Raw genomic sequence first — 20661 nt, 5'->3', positions numbered from 1 at the left:
AAGGCTGTCATGGTAACAAGCGTTCTATTATAAAGGCTGTCATGGTAACAAGCGTTCTATTATAAAGGCTGTCATGGCTAACTGTAATATCAGTGTATTGTTTTTTCTCAAGACTTGAGTGTCATTTGCAGTAAAGTCTAGGCAACAAATATCATTGGATTGCTTTCTTTACATTTTTTAGCTGTTTTTTTCGGTTCACATTAACCACGTTTTATTTTACACACAGAGACTGATCATGTAGGTCATATTCTTTGTTGTTTAATTAGTTAAAGCCTGCATTTCCCCGAGCAGGGATTTTTTGCATGTTTCAATGCAACAACAAAAAAAGTGTCACTTTTTGGGCCCTCACTAGTTTGCATCCCTGGTAAACACATGATTTGTACATATTAACTCAATAGAAAAAAGCAGTGGACCCAAAACGGAACACACCACTTTCCCCCATAGTATTGATAGTTCCACCTCTATAACAAAACCTTGCCTTCTGTTGGTAACACGTGTGTTCCAGGGTGGATATCTCCGACACTCTGATGTATGTGTATGAGATGCTAGGAGCTGAGCTGCTCAGTAACCTGTATGAGAAACTAGGACGAATACTGACCAACACAGAACAAGCCTCGTCATGGCAGGTACAGTGTGTATACACACACACACACACACACACACACACACACACACACACACACTGAACAACCACGCACTGTCTGAAGCCGTTTGTCTCTTCCAGCATACAGAAGCGTTGTTATATGGGTTCCAGTCGATAGCGGAGACAATAGATGTCAACTACTCTGATGTCATCCCAGGCCTGATTGGACTCATCCCCAGAATTAGCATCAACAACGTCCAACTGGCCGACACCGTTATGTTCACTATAGGTATTGATACGGTCATAGCTGTCATTTCTTTGTCTTGTTCATCCCGGGAATCACAAGGAGAAAAAAATAATAATTGGACAGGAAAAGCATCAGACTCCTTTGTTTGTCTCCTGTAGCGTACAGTGTTACTGTCTTAAATCTTTTCATCCACTGTGTTCTTCTCCCTCCTCCCTGTAGGAGCTCTAGCAGAGTGGTTGGCGGACCACCCGGTGATGTTGAGTAGTGTTTTACCTCTGGTACTCCAGGCCTTAGGGAACCCAGACCTCTCCGTCTCCTCTGTCTCCACACTCAAGAAGATCTGCAGAGAGTGCAAATACGACCTGCCGCCCTACGCTACAAATATAGTGGCTGTATCACAGGTTTGTGTGTGTGTGTGTGTGCTGTATATCACATTTCATGTTTTTATTACATTTGAGTCAATATAAATAATTCTACTGATACTTCTGCTATCCTCTCTTCTTCACAGGAGGTGCTGATCAAGCAGATTCACAAGGTCAGTTCTAGTCCTGTCTGGAAATAATGCAAGCCAAAACCCCAATGTGCCAACTCACTGGACCCACTCTAAACATGTATAATGAAAGTCTGGGACAGTGTCAAAATTCAAATAACTTTATTATCTGCGCATTTACTACATGCAACAATGAGCGTATTCAATCAAATAAAATCAAGCACAGGGAGTGTACACGAGACAATATAATGAGTCAGCCCATTCTGTCATGAAAACAAAGAGCAAGGTTAGAGCTGGTGACAAGACTGATGGATGGCAGCTAGCAAACAGCACTTACACAAAGGGTCACATTATCTTTCAAAGGCCTGGAAATGTATAATGTTCTCTCTCTTTCCCTCTTCCACCTCCTCTCTCCCTCTTCCTCTCTCTCTTCCACCTCCTCTCTCTCTTCCTCCCTCTTCCTCTCTCTCTTCCTCCCTCTTCCACCTCCTCTCTTCCTCTCTCTTCCACCCCTCTCGCTTCCTCCCTCTTCCTCCGCCTCCTCTCTCTTCCTCGCTCTACCTCTCCTCCCTTCCTCTCTCCCACTTCAGACCAGTCAGTGTATGTGGCTGATGCAGGCCTTGGGCTTCCTGCTGTCTGCTCTGCCTGTGGAGGAGATACTGAGGAACCTGCACTCCCTCATTACACCCTACATACAGCAACTTGAGAAACTAGCGGATGAGACGGTACACACACACAAACAACACACACTGTGGTAACAGTGTTAAAGTGGCATACTTTCCTCTCTCTATTGGACTGGGGCCATATGAACAGACCTTGTGTCTGCATGGATGCAACACACACACACACACACACACACACACACACACACACACACACACACTCTCCCTCTTCCTCTCTCCTCCCTCCTCCCTGTTGGACTGTGTCCATATGAACAGTTGAACATTTCTCTGTGGGACCAGATTGGCTTCATTACTAAGCCATGGGCTACTGAATCACAGGGACATAAGACACACACACTCTGACACAGCACACACACACACCAGATTCTTACTTTATTAAATGTCACATCTAATGAATCTGGGCCTTCATATAGGAGCTAAAAATAAGGATTTGACATTTTCTCAAAATAAGGAGCTGACATTAACTAAAAATAAGGATGTGACATTATCAGTGTTGAATTAGTCTCTCTCCCCTGATCTATTGTTCTGGAGTCAGCAGAGACCTGAGTGTCTGGGTGAACAGAGATGTCAGTTCAAATGAAGAGTTTCATCTCTCTTTCTCTGCCTTTTCTCTTGCTGTCTTTCAATTTAAGGGGCTTTATTGACATGGGAAACATATGTTAACACTGCCAAAGCATGTGAAGTGGATAATATACAAACGTGTTATATGATAACAATGAACAGTAAACATTACACTCACAGAAGTTCCAAAAGAATAAAGACATTACACATGTCGTATTATATACAGTTAAAGTCAGAAGTTTACATACACTTAGGTTGGAGTCATTAAAACTTGTTTTTCAACCACTCCACAAATTTCTTGTTAACAAACTATAGTTGTGGCAAGTCTGTTAAGGCATCTACTTTGTGCATGACACGTCAATTTTCCAACAATTGTTTACAGACAGATTATTTCACTTAAAATTCCCTGTATCACAATTCCAGTGGGTCAGAAGTTACATACACTAAGTTGATGGTCCCTTTAAACAGCTTGGAAAATTCCCGAAAATGATGTCATGGCTTTAGAAGCTTCTGACAGGCTCATTGACATAATTTGAGTCAATTGGAGGTGTACCTGTGGATGTATTTCAAGGCCTACCTTCAAGCTCAGTGCCTCTTTGCTTGACATCATGGAAAAATCAAAAGATATCAGCCAAGACCTCAGAAAAAAAGTTGTAGACCTCCACAAGTCTGGTTCATCCTTGGGAGCAATTTCCAAATGCCTGAAGGTACCACGTTCAACTGTACAAACAATAGTACGCAAGTATAAACACCATGGGACCACGCAGCCGTCATACCGCTCAAGAAGGAGATGCGTTCTGTCTCCTAGAGATGAACATACTTTGGTGGCTATGCTATGCTCACTGAGTCTGTACATAGTCAAAGCTTTCCTTAAGTTTGGGTCAGTCAGTGGTCAGGTATTTTGCCACTGTACTCTCTGTTTAGGGCCAAATAGCATTCTAGTTTGCTATGTTTTTTTGTGAATTCTTTCCAATGTGTCAAGTAATTATCTTTTTCTTTTCTCATGATTTGGTTGGGCCTGATTGTGTTGCTATCCTGAGGCTCTGTGGAGTGTGTTTGTGAACAGAACCCCAGGACCAGCTTGCTTAGGGGACTCTTCTCCAGATTAATCTCTCTGTAGATTACGGCTTTGTTATGGAAGGTTTGGTAATCGCTTTATTTTAGGTGGTTGTAGAATTGAACGGCTCTTTTCTGGATTTTTATAATTAGCGGGTATCGGCATAATTCTGCTCTGCATGCAATTTTTGGTGTTTTACGTTGTACACTGAGGATATTTTTTGACGTATTCTGCATGCAGAGTCTCAATTTGGTGTTTGTCCCATTTTGTGAATTCTTGATTGGTAAGCGGACCCCAGACCTCACAACCGTAAAGGGCAATGGGTTCTATAACTGATTCAAATATTTTTAGCCAGATCCGAATTGGTATGTCAAATTTTATGTTCCTTTTGATGACATAGAATGCCTTTATTGCCTTGTCTCTCTCACTCTTCGTTCACAGCTTTGTGGAAGTTACCTGTGGCGCTGATGTTTAGGCCAAGGTATGTATCGTTTATTGTGTGCTCTAGGGCAACGGTATCAAGATGGAATTTGTATTTGTGTTCCTGGTGACTGGACCTTTTTTGGATGACCATTATTTTGGATTTACTGAGATTCAGATTCTAGTAGGGTGAGGCCGAGTGTTGCAGACTGTTCTAGTGCCCTCGCAAATTTGTTGATTTTTATGTTGAAGATAGTGGGGCTTAAGCTGCATCCCTGTCTCACCCCACGGCCCTGTGGGAAGAAATGTGTGTGTTTTTTGCCTATTTTAACAGCGCTCATGTTGTTTGTGTACATGGATTTTATGATGTTGTATGTTTTTCCCCCAACACCATTTTCCATCAATTTGTATAGCAGACCCTCATGACAAAAATTGTGTCAAAGGCTTTTTTGAAATCAACAAAGCATGAGAAGACTTTGCCTGTCGTACGATAATTTGGTAAAAAGCCAATTTGACATTTGCTCAGTACATTGTTTTCACTGAGGAAATGTACGAGTCTGCTGTTAATGATAATGCAGAGGATTTTCTCAAGGTTGCTGTTGATGCATATCCCACGGTAGTTATTGGGGTCAAATTTGTCTCCACTTTTGTGGATTGGGGTGATCAGTCCTTGGTTCCAAATATTAGGGAAGATGCCAGAGCAAAGGATGATGTTAAAGAGTTTTAGTATAGCCAATTGGAATTTGTTGTCTGTATATTTTATCATTTAATTGAGGATACCATCAACGAGTGTTTTTATTTTGTCCTGTAGTTCATTCAAGGTAATTGGAGAATCTAATGGGTTCTGGTAGTCTTTAGTAGTTGATTCTAAGATTTGTATTTGATCATGTATATGTTTTTGCTGTTTGTTCTTTGTTATAGAGCCAAAAAGATTGGAGAAGTGGTTTACCCATATGTCTCCATTTTGGATAGATAAATCTTCATGTTGTTTGTTTAGTGTTTTCCAATTTTCCCAGAAGTGGTTAGTCTATGGATTATTCAATTACATTGAGCTTTCTGTTTGAAATTTTTAGATTTGATAGGGAAGCTGAGAGGTCAAATATACTGTTAAGATTTTCTACTGCTAGGTTTACACCTTCACTATTACAGTAGAACGTTTTGTCCAGGAAGTTGTCTAAAAGGGATTGAATTTGTTGTTGCCTAATTGTTTTTTGGTAGGTTTCCACACCACATTCCTTCCATCTATAGCATTTCTTAATATTACTCAGTTCCTTTGGCTTTGATGCCTCATGATTGAGTATTGCACTGTTCAAGTAGACAGTGATTTTGCTGTGATCTGATAGAGCGGTGTCAGTGAGCTGACTGTGAACGCTCTGAGAGACTCTGGGTTGAGGTCAGTGATAAAGAAGTCTACAGTACTACTACCAAGAGATGAGCTATAGGTGTACCAACCATGGGAGTACCCTAGAAGCCTACCATTGACTATGTATATGCCCAGCATGCGACAGAGCTGCAGGAGTTGTGACCCGTTTTTGTTGGTTATGTTGTCATAGTTGTGCCTAGGGGGGGCATATGGGGGAGGGAATGCTGTCACCTCCAGGCAGGTGCTTGTCCTCCTCTCTGCCTCTCCTCTCGCTGCCGGTCTCACTCTCTCGCTCTGCCTCTCCTCTTGCTGCCGGTCTCACTCTCTCTCTGCCTCTCCTCTTGCTGTCGGTCTCACTCTCTCGCTCTCTTCTCTGCGTGTCCTCTCGATGCCTGTCTCAGTCTCTCTCTCCTCTCTGCCTGTCTCTCGCTCTCTCTCTCACCTCTCTGCCTTCTTTCTCCTCTCTGCCTGTCTCTCTCTCTGCCTCTCCTCTCGCTGCCTGTCTCTCTCTCTCCTCTCTGCCTCTTGCTGCCTCTCTCTCTGCCTCTTGCTGCCTCTCTCTCTCCTCTCGCTGCCTCTCTCTCCTCTCGCTGCCCGTCTCTTTCTCTCCCTCTCCCTTTCTACCTGTCTGGTTGTGTGATTTATAGCCATGACGTCAGACTAGGGAATCAGGTTGTCTGTGCAGCCTGACAAACACTGGCACCTTGAGGCAAGAGGTGAAACTGCACCTCCACTATATTGTAAGCTACAGTACAACCATTGTCTGTTTTTATGCATTTAGGGTGGTATTCTGACTTAATTTGAGTCGAGTGTCCAGATCTTTTCACCCATTGACGTCAGTGAATGATTTGGGTATAAGTCCAAGTTGCACACACCTATCTCAACTCTGAAGTGTGTGTGTGTGTGTGTGTGTGTGTGTGTGTGTGTGTGTGTGTGTGTGTGTGTGTGTGTGTGTGTGTGTGTGTGTTCAGTAGCAACATTGCTCATTAAGCGAAGGGAGTCAGCCCAGCTGCATTACGCCTCCCTTGTAAGCCACAGTTCCGTTGTCATGGATACAGAGCGGTGATTAAATCGGTACTAACAAAGCTTTAATTAGTGTTGTCACCCTGGAGAGCGTGTGTCTGAAATCTGCAGAAAGATGAAGCCATCAACTAACTGACACACCCAAAATCATCTCTTCTCTCTTTCACTTCTTCAGAATAAGTTCTGTCCTTTTCACTTCATCCCTCTCTCTTTCATGTTCTTTCACTGTCTCTTTTTGTTTCACTTGTTAAGACATGGCAAATCTTGTTTGTCTGGCTCCCTGAAGCTAATGACTTACTTTCTCGTCTTTCTCTCCCTCCCTCATCCCTCTCTCCAGCCCAACCCGTCCAATAAACTAGCGATAATCCACATCCTGGGTCTGTTATCTAATCTCTTCACTACGCTGGACATCAGCAAGCAGGAGGACGAATCAGGAGAGGGCACAGCGCCACCTGTGAAAACAGCCCCGCCACCACCAGGACCTAACCCGGTGAGAGACACCACCATTAACACCCAGGCACACGCCAGCTCAGTGGGAGTGTTTAGCGTTTTCATTGTGGGAGTGTTTAGCGTTGTCTAGGTTACTCAAACTAACATGTGTGTGTTCTAGGTGGTGGTGGTCCTACAGCAGGTCTTTGCTCTCATTCAGACGGTCCTCAGCAAGTGGCTCAACGACTCTCAGGTGGTGGAGGTGAGACAAGCGCACACTGAACAGACCTATAGTGATATTTTTTTTAATGAAGCATAACAAAATCTGACCTGAACAAGCTGAAAATGAACAGTTTCTGTCTCCCTCCCTCCTCCCAGGCCGTGTGTGCTATCTTTGAGAAGTCGGTGAAGACTCTCCTCCATGACTTTGCCCCCATGGTGTCTCAGCTCAGTGAGATGCTAGGACAGATGTACAGTACCATACCACAAGCCTCAGCACTGGACCTCACACGACAGGTACACACACAAACACACGCTTGAACACACTCACGCATACACAATACACACTCACACGCATCAGAGGCACACACACAAACACCTTGACCAGTGTGAAACCGTCTGTGGTTGTATTTGACAGATGGTCCATATATTTGCCAGTGAGACGGACAACTTCCCTCCCATCAAGGCTCTATTTGAGCTGGTTACCTCGGTAACACTCTCCATCTTCCAGCAAGGTAGGGGGTCCTGCAGGGGAGGGGGGTGATATTTGTCTGTTTTTATTTTGGGTGATTTTGATTGACAGGAAACCTGCACACACTCCTGCTTTCAGCAGCAGGGGAAATACAATGGCTGCATCTCAATAGTCTAAAGTCCTTGTCTCCTCTCCTTGGAGCTGGAATGTTGAAAGCACCTATTGCATCATATTGCAGTGTTTTTAGATGAGTGCAGATGAAGGGGAGGCGATGAGGAGAGGAAGTCACGTTAGATTATTGATATGCATCCTCTGTCCTCCTGTGCTGCTATGGAGAATTAGAAAAGAAAAAGCATTAGAAGGAGGTTCTGTTTTTCACACTGACATTATCCAGTGGTTGTTATCTGAATACTGTCCAGCCCTCTCTTCTCCCTTTTTAGTTGTCCTCTCATTCCCTACTCCCTCTCTTCTGCTTTGACTGTGTTTGATTGATAATGGCTGCCTCTCCTCCTTTCTTTAACTCTTTCTTTCTGAGCAGGTGACCTTAAATGTTACACTGTGGCCTGTATCTTATACAGTATGGTGCAACGTTACAAAACATCACAGAATGTTGTTGCAGAACAAGGTTCATATAGAAATGTATTGTGTAGAACAGACAGTCCTCTCGGTTTTACAGAACGGAATTGTGTGTGCTCTATACATTGCATTTCTATCTGGGTTGCACCCCACTGAATAAGCCTGTAAGGTGGGGTCTTGGGTCTTGTTTGGAGTCTGGGAACAGTGAAGGGAAGGGTTGCCTCCCAAGTGTTCACCTTTTGGGGGGGGGGGGGGGGTAGGGGTCAGGGGTTCTATTGACCCAATCCCAAATCGACCCCCAGCCCCTACCCCCTTGGCACATGGATGGTTGTAAGCCACACAGAAAAATATCATATTGCCTATCGCATGACATTACAAGCCCCTAGGGTGTATAGTCTAGGGGAGATGCATAGGGGCTAGTCCAGGGGAAGGGGGTAGAGGCTAGAGGTTGATTTGGGACTGGACGCCCCTTTTTCTCTGAAGCGTCACAGTAACAGAGGTGCCTCCTGGGTTCCCCACTCCAAACCCACTTTTGTTATTTTTAGGTTTGTTCCTTTCTCTCGTTACTACTTTCTTTTTTATCTCCAAATGGAACCCATGTCTTCTCTTTCTCTACCTGTTTTCTGTTCGTTCAACCGCTCCCTGTTTTTCTGAGACTCTTCCAAAGCTTCACACGCCCCTCCTCCCTCTCTCTCCCCTTTGTTTGTTCTTTACTCACGTGTGACAATTATTTCAATGAGATCTTTTCTGTTCTCTTTTCTTTCCACATGACTGTTGAATCGGTTGAGTTGCTGTTTGTATATTATTATTATTCTCTTTATGATTTGTTAAGTTTCATCTTTATTATATTTTAGGACCCAGGGATCATCCTGATATTGTTGATTCATTTATGCAACTCCAAGCTCAGGTGTGTTTTTGGTTTCTTATTTCATTCACTTTGGGTTTCTCAATCTCTCTGTCTCTCTCTCTCTGTCTCTCTCTGTCTCTCTCTCTGTCTCTTTCTGTCTATGTCTCTTTGTCTCACTCTCTCGTTCTCTCTCTGTCTCTCTGCGTCTCTCTCTCTCTCTCGCTCTCTGTCTCGTTATCTCTAGCTCTCTTTCCTTTCTCTTTCTGTTGTTTGTTAAAAAGGGTCCTAGGGCGACCCATCATAAGGCAGGGCAGAGAATAGACAGTAGGTGGCACTATTGAAGGACCGACTGTCTTCTTCAATACTCAGGGCTCTAACCAGAAGCTTCACCTTTGTCTGAAGATGAGGGAGTTCGGTTCAGAGTTCACCAAGGTCATGTCCAGTAGGCAAAAAACAAGAGAATGTTTTGAAAGGAGGAGGGACAAACTGAACGTGTCCAATAAGAAACATTTTCATGTTCAGTTGTCCTACTGAACATGACCCTGGGCTGTAGTTCCCAGTGACCTCACTGGTTAGAATCCCAGAGCCACGCCCCTATTCTGATGTAATTCCAGCCCAGTGCCAATCAAAGCCCAAATTAATTAATATTCCATTAATTAATCAATTCAGGCGAATTGGTTGCCCTCTTTTTTTATTTTTGTCTTCCTTCTACATTCTTCTTCCTTTAATCTTTGGATAGATCTGATCTCCTCTCCTCTTCCCTCTGTCCCCCTCTCCTCCTCCATCCTGAATGAGTTAATTACAGTATCAGTTGTATTTATCCGTACATGTACTTTACTTACTTATGTTGCATATTCAATCCAACCAGGCCAAAAAAGGGAGAAAAAATAGTGTATCAGAATGAAATTGATACAAAAGCTACAGAACCATCATTGCCTTTAGTTTGACTTAAGTTTTGAATAATTTTCTATTTTTGTTTTTCTCCAGTTTGTTTGCCGAGTTTGCATTGGAGCAGAGTTGTGTACTTACTGTATGAGTGGTAGTTTGTCGTAGGGAGAGTGGAGTAGTCTAGCCTGGTAGCTTCATCTGTTTACCTGCTATAGACAACTCCTTTAGCCCAACTCACATTCACTCCCCCTCAAGGATTTAAAAACATTGGATTGGTGTAAGAAACACTTTGTCTACACCAATCCAATGCTGTTAAATCCCAGATGGGTAGTGAACGAGGTCACACATCAGGGAGAATCAGAATTTGCCTCTTGTTGTTCAGCTCGGGCTACAAGTTGTCCCTGACGTTGTGAGTAAACAGTTGAACATGGCAATGACAAAGGAGTTGTCTAAAGCAGACACAGTTCTGTCTACGAGGCTAGAAGAGTGGGGGGGGGGCAGAGAGAGGGTGTACCCATGGAGTAGGGGCACAGACTCCTGCCCTGTGTCATGCCTCTGTCTGCCTCCTACTGTAGGCCCTCAAACGGAAGCCAGATCTCTTCTTGTCTGAGAGTCTTGACGTGAAAGCTGTGTTCCATTGTGGTAAGTGTGTGTCTCTTTGCTCCCAACACACACACTGATCATTGTGTGTGTGTTGCCACGTCTCTTTTAACACGCACACTGTAAAACTGTTAGAAAGTGTTTAAAGGTCAACTGCCCCTTAGGCCATTTAAATCCAGAGAAGTTGGTTCTATGTGGCATGGATGTGAGTTAGAAACATTCATTCTAGTGTCAAAATTGACTTCAAAGTGTAAATAGGATAAATTTGGACATAACGTCATTCTCGTCCAAAACTGACTTTTGTAAAGGAGTTTGTCACGACTTACTGGAGGGTTTACGATCATGTCCACTTGCCCAGTGCTCACTAACACGAGAGAAGCAGCTGTGCTAATTAAGCTCTATCTGCTGCACGCGCTCTATCCAAACACAGCATCCAGAACCTCCAGACAGTGAGACAGACCTGTCCTTTATGCAGCGCATCAGACTGATGTTTGACAGTGTTAATCACGCAAGTCTGCCACTTTTGGAGCAAAATTAGAATTGAGACGATCAGCGCGCACTTGTATCCTAACTGCAACTTGTCAATATTCCAAAACCCATTTGCGAGCATCTTGTGTCCCCCGCGACCTGCTTTGTAACATGATTCCCTATGAAACACTGCCAGACAGAAACACTCTGGTAATAGTGAGAAAGTTGTAAAAAACACAACGGCACCGAAGTACACACGTTGCCACTCGCCTGTGCTGAACACAGAGTTGAAACTTAGCTAGCAAGTGATTTTGGGCACTGATAAACAATGTGTAGCTTGTGCTTTATTTACGATAGTTTCCCAGCTTGCAGATTATGAAGTTGTAGACATGTTATCATTCTCAGAAAAAAAGTTACTTGCGAAATACTGCACCAAACACCTTAGCGAGATGTAAAATTGACTAAGATCTCCTTGGCAAAAACTTCAAAATTAATTACAGATTTCTTGATTTATCTTAAATTAATTCTGACAATTGATAGGAAGTGACTATTTTGAGGGAGGGACAAACAACAGTACCTGCTAGGGTAGGAGATAATAACACACCCAGATCAAACCACACCACCAAGACCACTCTCGTTTGTCGTCAGTCATGGCTGCTTAATGAGCAATCTTCCAAACGAGGCCAAATCAGGAAGTGCAGTCGCCCTTTAAATAGTTTAAATAGAATAGCTTTTGTATTTTTATGTTTCTTTAATGCCCCCCCCCCTCACTCTCCTGTAGGAGTACTGTCACTCAAATTCCCAGAGGCTCCAACAGTGAAGTCTACCTGCTTGTTCTTTGTGAGTGTACACACACACACACACACACACACACACACACACACACACACACACACACATACACTGCCCTCTGTATTTATTTGGACAGTAAAGCTAAACATTTTTAATTTGGCTCTATACTCCAGCATTTTGGATTTGAGATCAAATGTTTTTTAGTAAAGAATGTCACCTTGTATTTGAGGGTATTTTAATATCTGTTTTGCTGTTTAGAAATGAAAGAACTTTATGTACAGTAAACTGCAAATACATCCAACAAGTTTGTAGTCACAAGCTTGATGTAGTCATTACGTGCTAGGAATATTGGACCAAATACTAAACTTTTGACTACATTAATACACCATAAGTGAATATGTCCAAATACTTATGACACCTTCAAATGGGGGGACTATATACATAAAGTACCTTCATTTTTAAACATTAAAACAGATATGCATGAAAATACCCTCAAATAAAAGGTGACATTCTGTACTTTCGCCTAATTTGAAAAACTCCAAAATGTTGGAGTATAGAGCCAAGGTTTTAGCTTCACTGTCCAAATAAATACGGAGGGAACTGTATGTTTTTGGTTAACCAAGGTGGATCTTGTTGAAATGTGTTCTTAGTTTTGTGGTTCTCTCTGATTGTCCCTGTGTGTGTGCCGTAGACTGAGTTGTTGCCCCATTGCTCAGATGTGCCCCCAGTGGCCAGAGTGGTGCAGGAGGATGGAAAACTACTGCTGCAGGCTGTACTAGAGGTAAACCTACATGCATCCTCGCTAATGTATTTTACATGTCTTACTGTATACTGAAACATATCACCTTATTGACTGGTCTTTCCTTTCTTCCTCTCTCTCTCTCTTTCCAGGCAATCGGGGGAGGTTCATCTCGTAGTCTGATGGACCAGTTTGCTGAGGTGCTGTTCAGTCTCAATAAGCACTGTTTCCCTCTTCTCACTGTGTGGCTGAAAGAGGCGCTGCAGGCAGCAGGCTTCCCCTCCACTAGGGTCACCACAGAACAGAAGGACACTTTCACCCAACAGATACTCAGGTACCACACACACACACGTACTTGCTCACTCACCTAGGCAATGCTGCTGTTAGCTTTTCTTTCTCCGTCTCTGACACCTTCTCTCTCCTCCCGCTCTCCCTCTAGAGAGCGAATCAATAAGCGGAGGGTGAAGGACATAGTGAAGGAGTTTACACTAGTCTGCAGAGGGCTTCACGGGACCGAGTACGCCGCTGAATACTGACCCTGACCTTGCCACGACTTCCCCAGGCTGGACGCCACGGTACCACAGTACCCACAAACCCCTCAACACTGAAGTTTTCCTTGGACGATTGAAACTAGACCCTCCCCCTAGAACAGAAAACAGCTCCCCATACAGGCCAGCCATTGGACGAATGGCGCTCTGTCACACCACTCAACGGTCTGACGAAGGCTGCTCTCCTTCTTTCCTCTCTTTCCCCCTGTCTCTATCTCTCCTTCTTCCCTTTTGTGACTTCAACTCCCAGCATGCCCTCTCTTTACCCTATTTCTCTCTTTTCTCTCACTCTGTTGTTTCATTGGGATCTTCCATGGCTCAGAGGCTGTTTCCTGGTTGTTTAGCATCTGAGATGATAGTGGTACTGTACCTGCTGTACGTAGCTAGCTAGTTTATCTTTGTATCTTTGGAAAGAAAACTAAATAAATATACAGTACCAGTCAAAAGTTTGGACACACCTACTCATCCAAGGTTTTCTTTATTTTTACTATTTTCTGCATTGTAGATTAATAATGAAGACATCAAAACTATGAAATAACACACATATAGAATCATATAGTAACCAAAAAAGTGTTAACCAAATCAAAATATATTTTATATTTGAGATTCTTCAAAGTAGCCACCCTTTGCCTTGATGACAAATTTGCACACTCTTGGCATTCTCTCAACCAGCTTCACCTGTAATGCTTTTCCAAAAGTCTTGAAGGAGTTCCCACATATGCTGAGCACTTGTTGGCTGCTTTTTCCTTCACTCTGCCCATTCAACTCATCCCAAACCATCTTAATTGGTTGAGGTCGGGTGATTGTGGAGGCCAGGTCATCTTATGCAGCACTCCATCACTCTCCTTCTTGGTCAAATAGCCCTTACACAGCCTGGAGGTGTGTTGGGTCATTGTTCTGTTGAAAAACAAATGATAGTCCCACTAAGCGAAAACCAGATGGGATGGCGTATTTCTGCAGAAAGCTGTGGTAGCCATGCTGGTTAAGTGTGCCTTGAGTTCTAAATAAATCACAGACAGTGTCACCAGCAAAGCACCATCACACCTCCTCCATGCTTCACAGTGGGAACCGCACATGCGGAGATCATCCGTTCACCTACTCTGCGTCTCACAAAGACACGGCGGTTGGAACCCAAAATCTCACATTTGTACTCATCAGATCAAAGGACAGATTTCCACCGGTCTAATGTCCATTGCTTGTGTTTCTTGGCCCAAACAAGTCTATTCTTCTTATTGGTGTCCTTTAGTAGTGGTTTCTTTGCACCAATTTGACCATGAAGGCCTGAGTCACACAGTCTCTGAACAGTTGATGTTGAGATGTGTCTGTTACTTGAAACTCGGTGAAGCATTTATTTGGGATGCAATTTCTGAGGCTGGTAACTCTAATGAACTTATCCTCTGCAGCAGAGGTAACTCTGGGTCTTCCTTTCCTGTGGTGGTCCTCATGAGGGCCAGTTTCACCATAGCGCTTGATGGTTTTTGCGACTGCACTTGAAGAAACGTTCAAAGTTCTTGATGTTTCTATTTGACTGACCTTCATGTCTTAAAGTAATGATGGAGTGTTGTTTCTCTTTGCTTATTTGAGCTGTTCTTGCCATAATATGGACTTGGTCTTTTACCAAATAGGGCTATCTTCTGTATACCTTGTCACAACACAACTGATTGGCTCAAACACATTAAGAAGGAAAGAAATTCCACAAATAAATGTTTAACAAGGCACACCTGTTAATTGAAATGCATTCCAGGTGACTACTTCGTGAAGCTGGTTGAAAGAATGCCAAGAGTGTGCAATGCTGTCATCAAGGCAAAGGGTAGCTACTTTGAAGAATATAAAATATATTGCATTTTTTAAATACTTTTTTGGTTACTACATGATTCCATGTGTGTTATTTCATAGTTTTGATGTTTTCACTATTCTTCAACAATGTAGAAAATAGTAAAAATAAAGAAAAACCCTTGAATAAGTTGGTGTCCAAACCTTTGACTGGTACTGTATATATATATATATATATATATACACACACACACATACTTACATACATAAATATATATATATATATATATGTGTGTATATATATGTATATATATGTGTATGTGTATATATATGTATATATGTTTGTGTATATATATATGTATATATATATACATATATATATATACACACATATATACATATATATATGTATATATACACATATATATATACACATATATATATATATGTATATATACACATATATATATGCACATATATATATATATATATATATATATATATATATACACATATATATATATATATATATATACACACATATATATATATATACATATATATACACTGCTCAAAAAAATAAAGGGAACACTAAAATAACACATCCTAGATCTGAATGAATTAAATATTCTTATTAAATACTTTTTTCTTTACATAGTTGAATGTGCTGACAACAAAATCACACAAAAATGATCAATGGAAATCAAATTTCTCAACCCATGGAGGTCTAGATTTGGAGTCACACTCAAAATTAAAGTGGAAAACCACACTACAGGCTGATCCAACTTTGATGTAATGTCCTTAAAACAAGTCGAAATGAGGCTCAGTAGTGTGTGTGGCCTCCACTTGCCTGTATGACCTCCCTACAACGCCTGGGCATGCTCCTGATGAGGTCCTGATGATTTTTTTGAGCAGTGTATATATGTGTATATATATACACATACACTGCTCAAAAAAATAAAGGGAACATTTAAACAACACAATGTAACTTCAAGTCAATCACACTTCTGTGAAATCAAACTGTCCACTTAGGAAGCAACACTGATTGACAATAAATTTCACATGCTGTTGTGCAAATAGAATAGACAACAGGTGGAAATTATAGGCAATTAGCAAGACACCCCCAATAAAGGAGTGGTTCTGCAGGTGGTGACCACAGACCACTTCTCAGTTCCTATGCTTCCTGGCTGATGTTTTGGTCACTTTTGAATGCTGGCGGTGCTTTCACTCTAGTGGTAGCATGAGACGGAGTCTACAACCCACACAAGTGGCTCAGGTAGTGCAGCTCATCCAGGATGGCACATCAATGCGAGCTGTGGCAAGAAGGTTTGCTGTGTCTGTCAGCGTAGTGTCCAGAGCATGGAGGCGCTACCAGGAGACAGGCCAGTACATCAGGAGACGTGGAGGAGGCCGTAGGAGGGCAACAACCCAGCAGCAGGACCGCTACCTCCGCCTTTGTGCAAGGAGGAGCACTGCCAGAGCCCTGCAAAAATGACCTCCAGCAGGCCACAAATGTGCATGTGTCTGCTCAAACGGTCAGAAACAGACTCCATGAGGGTGGTATGAGGGCCCGACGTCCACAGGTGGGGGTTGTGCTTACAGCCCAACACCGTGCAGGACGTTTGGCATTTGCCAGAGAACACCAAGATTGGCAAATTCGCCACTGGCGCCCTGTGCTCTTCACAGATGAAAGCAGGTTCACACTGAGCACATGTGACAGACGTGACAGAGTCTGGAGACGCCGTGGAGAACGTTCTGCTGCCTGCAACATCCTCCAGCATGATCGGTTTGGCGGTGGGTCAGTCATGGTGTGGGGTGGCATTTCTTTGGAGGGCTGCACAGCCCTCCATGTGCTCGCCAGAGGTAGCCTGACTGCCATTAGGTACCGAGATGAGATCCTCAGACCCCTTGTGAGACCATATGCTGGTGCGATTGGCCCTGGGTTCCTCCTAATGCAAGACAATGCTAGACCTCATGTGGCTGGAGTGTGTCAGCAGTTCCTGCAAGAGGAAGGCATTGATGCTATGGACTGGCCCGCCCGTTCCCCAGACCTGAATCCAATTGAGCACATCTGGGACATCATGTCTCGCTCCATCCACCAACGCCACGTTGCACCACAGACTGTCCAGGAGTTGGCGGATGCTTTAGTCCAGGTCTGGGAGGAGATCCCTCAGGAGACCATCCGCCACCTCATCAGGAGCATGCCCAGGCGTTGTAGGGAGGTCATACAGGCACGTGGAGGCCACACACACTACTGAGCCTCATTTTGACTTGTTTTAAGGACATTACATCAAAGTTGGATCAGCCTGTAGTGTGGTTTTCCACTTTAATTTTGAGTGTGACTCCAAATCCAGACCTCCATGGGTTGATAAATTTGATTTACATTGATCATTTTTGTGTGATTTTGTTGTCAGCACATTCAACTATGTAAAGAAAAAAGTATTTAATAAGAATATTTCATTCATTCAGATCTAGGATGTGTTATTTTAGTGTTCCCTTTATTTTTTTGAGCAGTGTGTGTGTATATATATATATACATATATATATACAGTTGAAGTCGGAAGTTTACATATACCTTAGCCAAATACATTTAACCTCAGAATAGTTATAATTATTTATTTCAGCTTTTGTTTCTTTCATCACATTCCCAGTGGGTCAGAAGTTTACATACACTCAATTAGTATTTGGTAGCATTGCCTTTAAATTGTTTAACTTGGGTCAAATGTTTCGGGTAGCCTTCCACAAGCTTCCCACAATAAGTTGGGTGAATTTTGTCCCATTCCTCCTGACAGAGCTGGTGTAACAGAGTCAGGTTTGTAGGCCTCCTTGCATGCACATGCTTTTTCAGTTCAGCCCACAAATGGATGGATTTGGATTGAGGTCAGGGCTTTGTGATGGCCACTCCAATACCTTGACTTTGTTGTCCTTAAGCCATTTTGCCACAACTTTGGAAGTATGATTGGGGTCATTGTCCATTTGGAAGACCCATTTGCGACCGACCAAGCTTTAACTTCCCGACTGATGTCTTGAGATGTTGCTTCAATATATCCACATAATTATCCTTTCTCATAACGCCATCTATTTTGTGAAGTGCACCAGTCCCTCCTGCAGCAAAGCACCCCCACAACATGATACTGCCACCCCCGTGCTTCACGGTTGGGATGGTGTTCTTCGGCTTGCAAGCCTCCCCCTTTTCCTCTAAACATAACGATGGTCATTATGGCTAAACAGTTCTATTTTTGTTTCATCAGACCAGAGGGCATTTTTTTCAAAAAATATGATCTTTGTCCCCATGTGCAGTTGCAAACCGTAGTCTGGCTTTTTTATGGTGGTTTTGGAGCAGTGGCTTCTTCCTTGCTGAGCGTCATTTCAGGTTATGCCGAAATATAGGACTTGTTTTACTGTGGATATAGATACTTTTGTACCTGTTTCCTCCAGCATCTTCACAAGGTCCTTTGCTGTTGTTCTGGGATTGATTTGCACTTTTCGCACCAAAGTACGTTTATCTCTAGGAGACAGTACGTGTCTCCTTCCTGAGCGGTATGACAGCTGCGTGGTCCCATGGTGCTTATACTTGCGTACTATTGTTTGTACAGTTGAACGTGGTACATTCAGACGTTTGGAAACCAGACTTCTACAACTTTTTTTCTGAGGTCTTGGCTGATATCTTTTGATTTTCCCATGATGTCAAGCAAAGAGGCACTGAGTTTGAAGGTAGGCCTTGAAATACATCCACAGGTACACCTCCAATTGACTCAAATGATGTCAATTAGCCTAACAGAAGCTTCTAAAGCCATGACATCATCATTTTCTGGAATTTTCCAAGATGTTTAAAGGCACAGTCAACTTAGTGTATGTAAACTTCTGACCCACTGGAATTGTGATACAGTGAATTATAAGTGAAATAATCTGTCTGTAAACAATTGTTGGAAAAATTACTTGTCATGCACAAAGTCCTAACCGACTTACCAAAACTATAGTTTGCTAACACGAAATTTGTGGAGTGTTTGAAAAACTAGTTTTAATGACTCCAACCTAAGTGTATGTAAACTTCCGACTTCAACTGTATATTTATATACACACACACACACACACACATCTATATAATGCAACAAAGGGGGTGCCAGTCCTGCTGCTGCAAAACAGGAAGAGAGAGGGACCAATGACGGGACAGGATTCTGTGGACTGACACATATTAACAGCATACCGTATACCATACAACACCGACTCACGCTCCCCAATGCTCTTACGTTTGCCAATTTCTTTTGAGAATGTCATGTGAACTAGTCTAATTTGATATTTGCCTTTATGGGGAATTATGTGCTGATTGAAGGTTGAACCACTGACCAACTAAAGCAGAAGATTATACTTTCTGCTCTCCTGCCCCTGTCCAGCGATACACACACACACACACACAAAACTGTAGTTTCCTCAAGAGTCTAGAATGTTTGATGATTGATCAATGAGGGAGAAAAGGTGAGGGAGAGAGTGATGCAGAGGTTGGTGAGATAAGTGTTGTGAGGGGAGGGAAAGGAATAGATAGGGGTGTGTTGTCCTATCTGTGGACTGTACAGTCACTGTAGTCGTGCAACTCTATTAATTATGTTGTGCATAATTGTGTGTGTGTGTGTAGGGGTGTGTGTGCAGTGTTGATCCAGTGTGCATGAGTGTGAGCAAATGTCTGCCTCCCCGCTTGTTGAGTGCACTTATATCGGACCTTCATCACTTTCTCCTACCAAACAAACAGACCCCCTTTTAAACACGGATCCCGTCCCTCCATTGGACACTCTTCGTCCTCCCCTACATACAGTACATATACTGAGTACTCCACTTAAATGTTCTCCGCTCACAACACACAAGAACTGCAATAGTCCACTAACCTCCATATTTCCTGGATTGACTGACAAGTTCTAACCATTGACTAGATGAACTCATTCGTATGATCTATAAACCAGTAGAACAAACTACACACCGTACTGCTCTTAACCAGTGCTTGTCAACAAGCAACCTGAGTCCTATCACCCAACCGGGTGCCTGCCTAGAACGAGACTGGGAGGGGTAGTCAGTGATGTCATAAAGATTATTCAGGAAGTGTATTTGCAGTTGGAGAGAGATGGAATTGAACTTTCCTCTGTGAATGGAACTGAGACTGCGTCTGAAATTACTAAATGAAAATAGATGGAGATCAGAGAATAGGGTACCATTTAGGATGGATGAAACGATTGGAGCAGCTGGCTCCCATGTGTACTTCCTGCTTCCTTATGACATCACCTCTGTCCAATCCCTCTTCGTGTCACTAGGTGCCTGCAGACATGTAGCATGTGTGTGTTTTTGGGGTACGGGGTGGGGTGGGTGGTTTTTGGGAGATTATGAAATACTGTGAGTGTGACGCTGTGAGATAATGCTCTGGGTATAAGTTGGCCATTAGATAAAGATCTAGGATCAGCTTACCCTCAGTGGGTCCTCAATTTAACCATTATGGGCTGAAGATGCAAGACTGACTTCGGATCAGTGTCTAGGGTTGACTTCATCCTACGGTCAAGGGAACTGTCTGAGAGTATGTTTGTCACTGACAAAGAGGAGGAGAGTTGGAGCAGGGATGAAATGTACATTGTTTCTTTTTTGTACCTTGTTTTAATTTATTAAATATATCTGAGATGGCAAGTCACGTGTGTGTGTGTGCGCGCCCTACTGGCCAGCAATGTTAGGTCTGTGTTGCCTATAATATATGCAGAAAAGAAATCAGTAATATGGCACCAAGCTGTATTCATTAATCATTTTCATGGGCTTCTTCCTAATTTCACAAAGAAGGGAATTACAAACGTTTAAAGGAAAATGTACAATCAGGATCATACCAAAAGTTTACAACAGAACCACGCATGC

The 20661-nt window shown here is 42.8% G+C and overlaps 1 protein-coding gene across 1 annotated transcript in view; it reads left to right on the top strand.

Moving 5' to 3' along the window:
- Window positions 1-13443, top strand: part of ipo13 (importin 13) — a 43715-nt gene extending 30272 nt beyond the window's left edge. Inside the window, exons 9-23 of the mRNA XM_039001687.1 lie at window positions 506-626; window positions 725-872; window positions 1050-1231; window positions 1339-1365; window positions 1911-2045; window positions 6765-6917; window positions 7038-7118; window positions 7235-7372; window positions 7494-7590; window positions 8978-9030; window positions 10434-10500; window positions 11708-11766; window positions 12410-12499; window positions 12610-12791; window positions 12897-13443. Coding sequence (XP_038857615.1) covers window positions 506-626; window positions 725-872; window positions 1050-1231; window positions 1339-1365; window positions 1911-2045; window positions 6765-6917; window positions 7038-7118; window positions 7235-7372; window positions 7494-7590; window positions 8978-9030; window positions 10434-10500; window positions 11708-11766; window positions 12410-12499; window positions 12610-12791; window positions 12897-12993 — 1630 coding nt within the window. The 3' untranslated portion in view covers window positions 12994-13443. The remainder of the gene's footprint in view (window positions 1-505; window positions 627-724; window positions 873-1049; window positions 1232-1338; window positions 1366-1910; window positions 2046-6764; window positions 6918-7037; window positions 7119-7234; window positions 7373-7493; window positions 7591-8977; window positions 9031-10433; window positions 10501-11707; window positions 11767-12409; window positions 12500-12609; window positions 12792-12896) is intronic.
- The last annotated feature ends 7218 nt before the right edge of the window (window positions 13444-20661 follow it).

The sequence above is a fragment of the Salvelinus namaycush genome, chromosome 10, assembly GCF_016432855.1.
Source record: "Salvelinus namaycush isolate Seneca chromosome 10, SaNama_1.0, whole genome shotgun sequence".
NCBI lineage: Eukaryota > Metazoa > Chordata > Actinopteri > Salmoniformes > Salmonidae > Salvelinus > Salvelinus namaycush.
The sequence above is the reverse complement of the archived record's forward strand: the minus strand, read 5'-3'. Positions and strand labels throughout refer to the sequence as shown.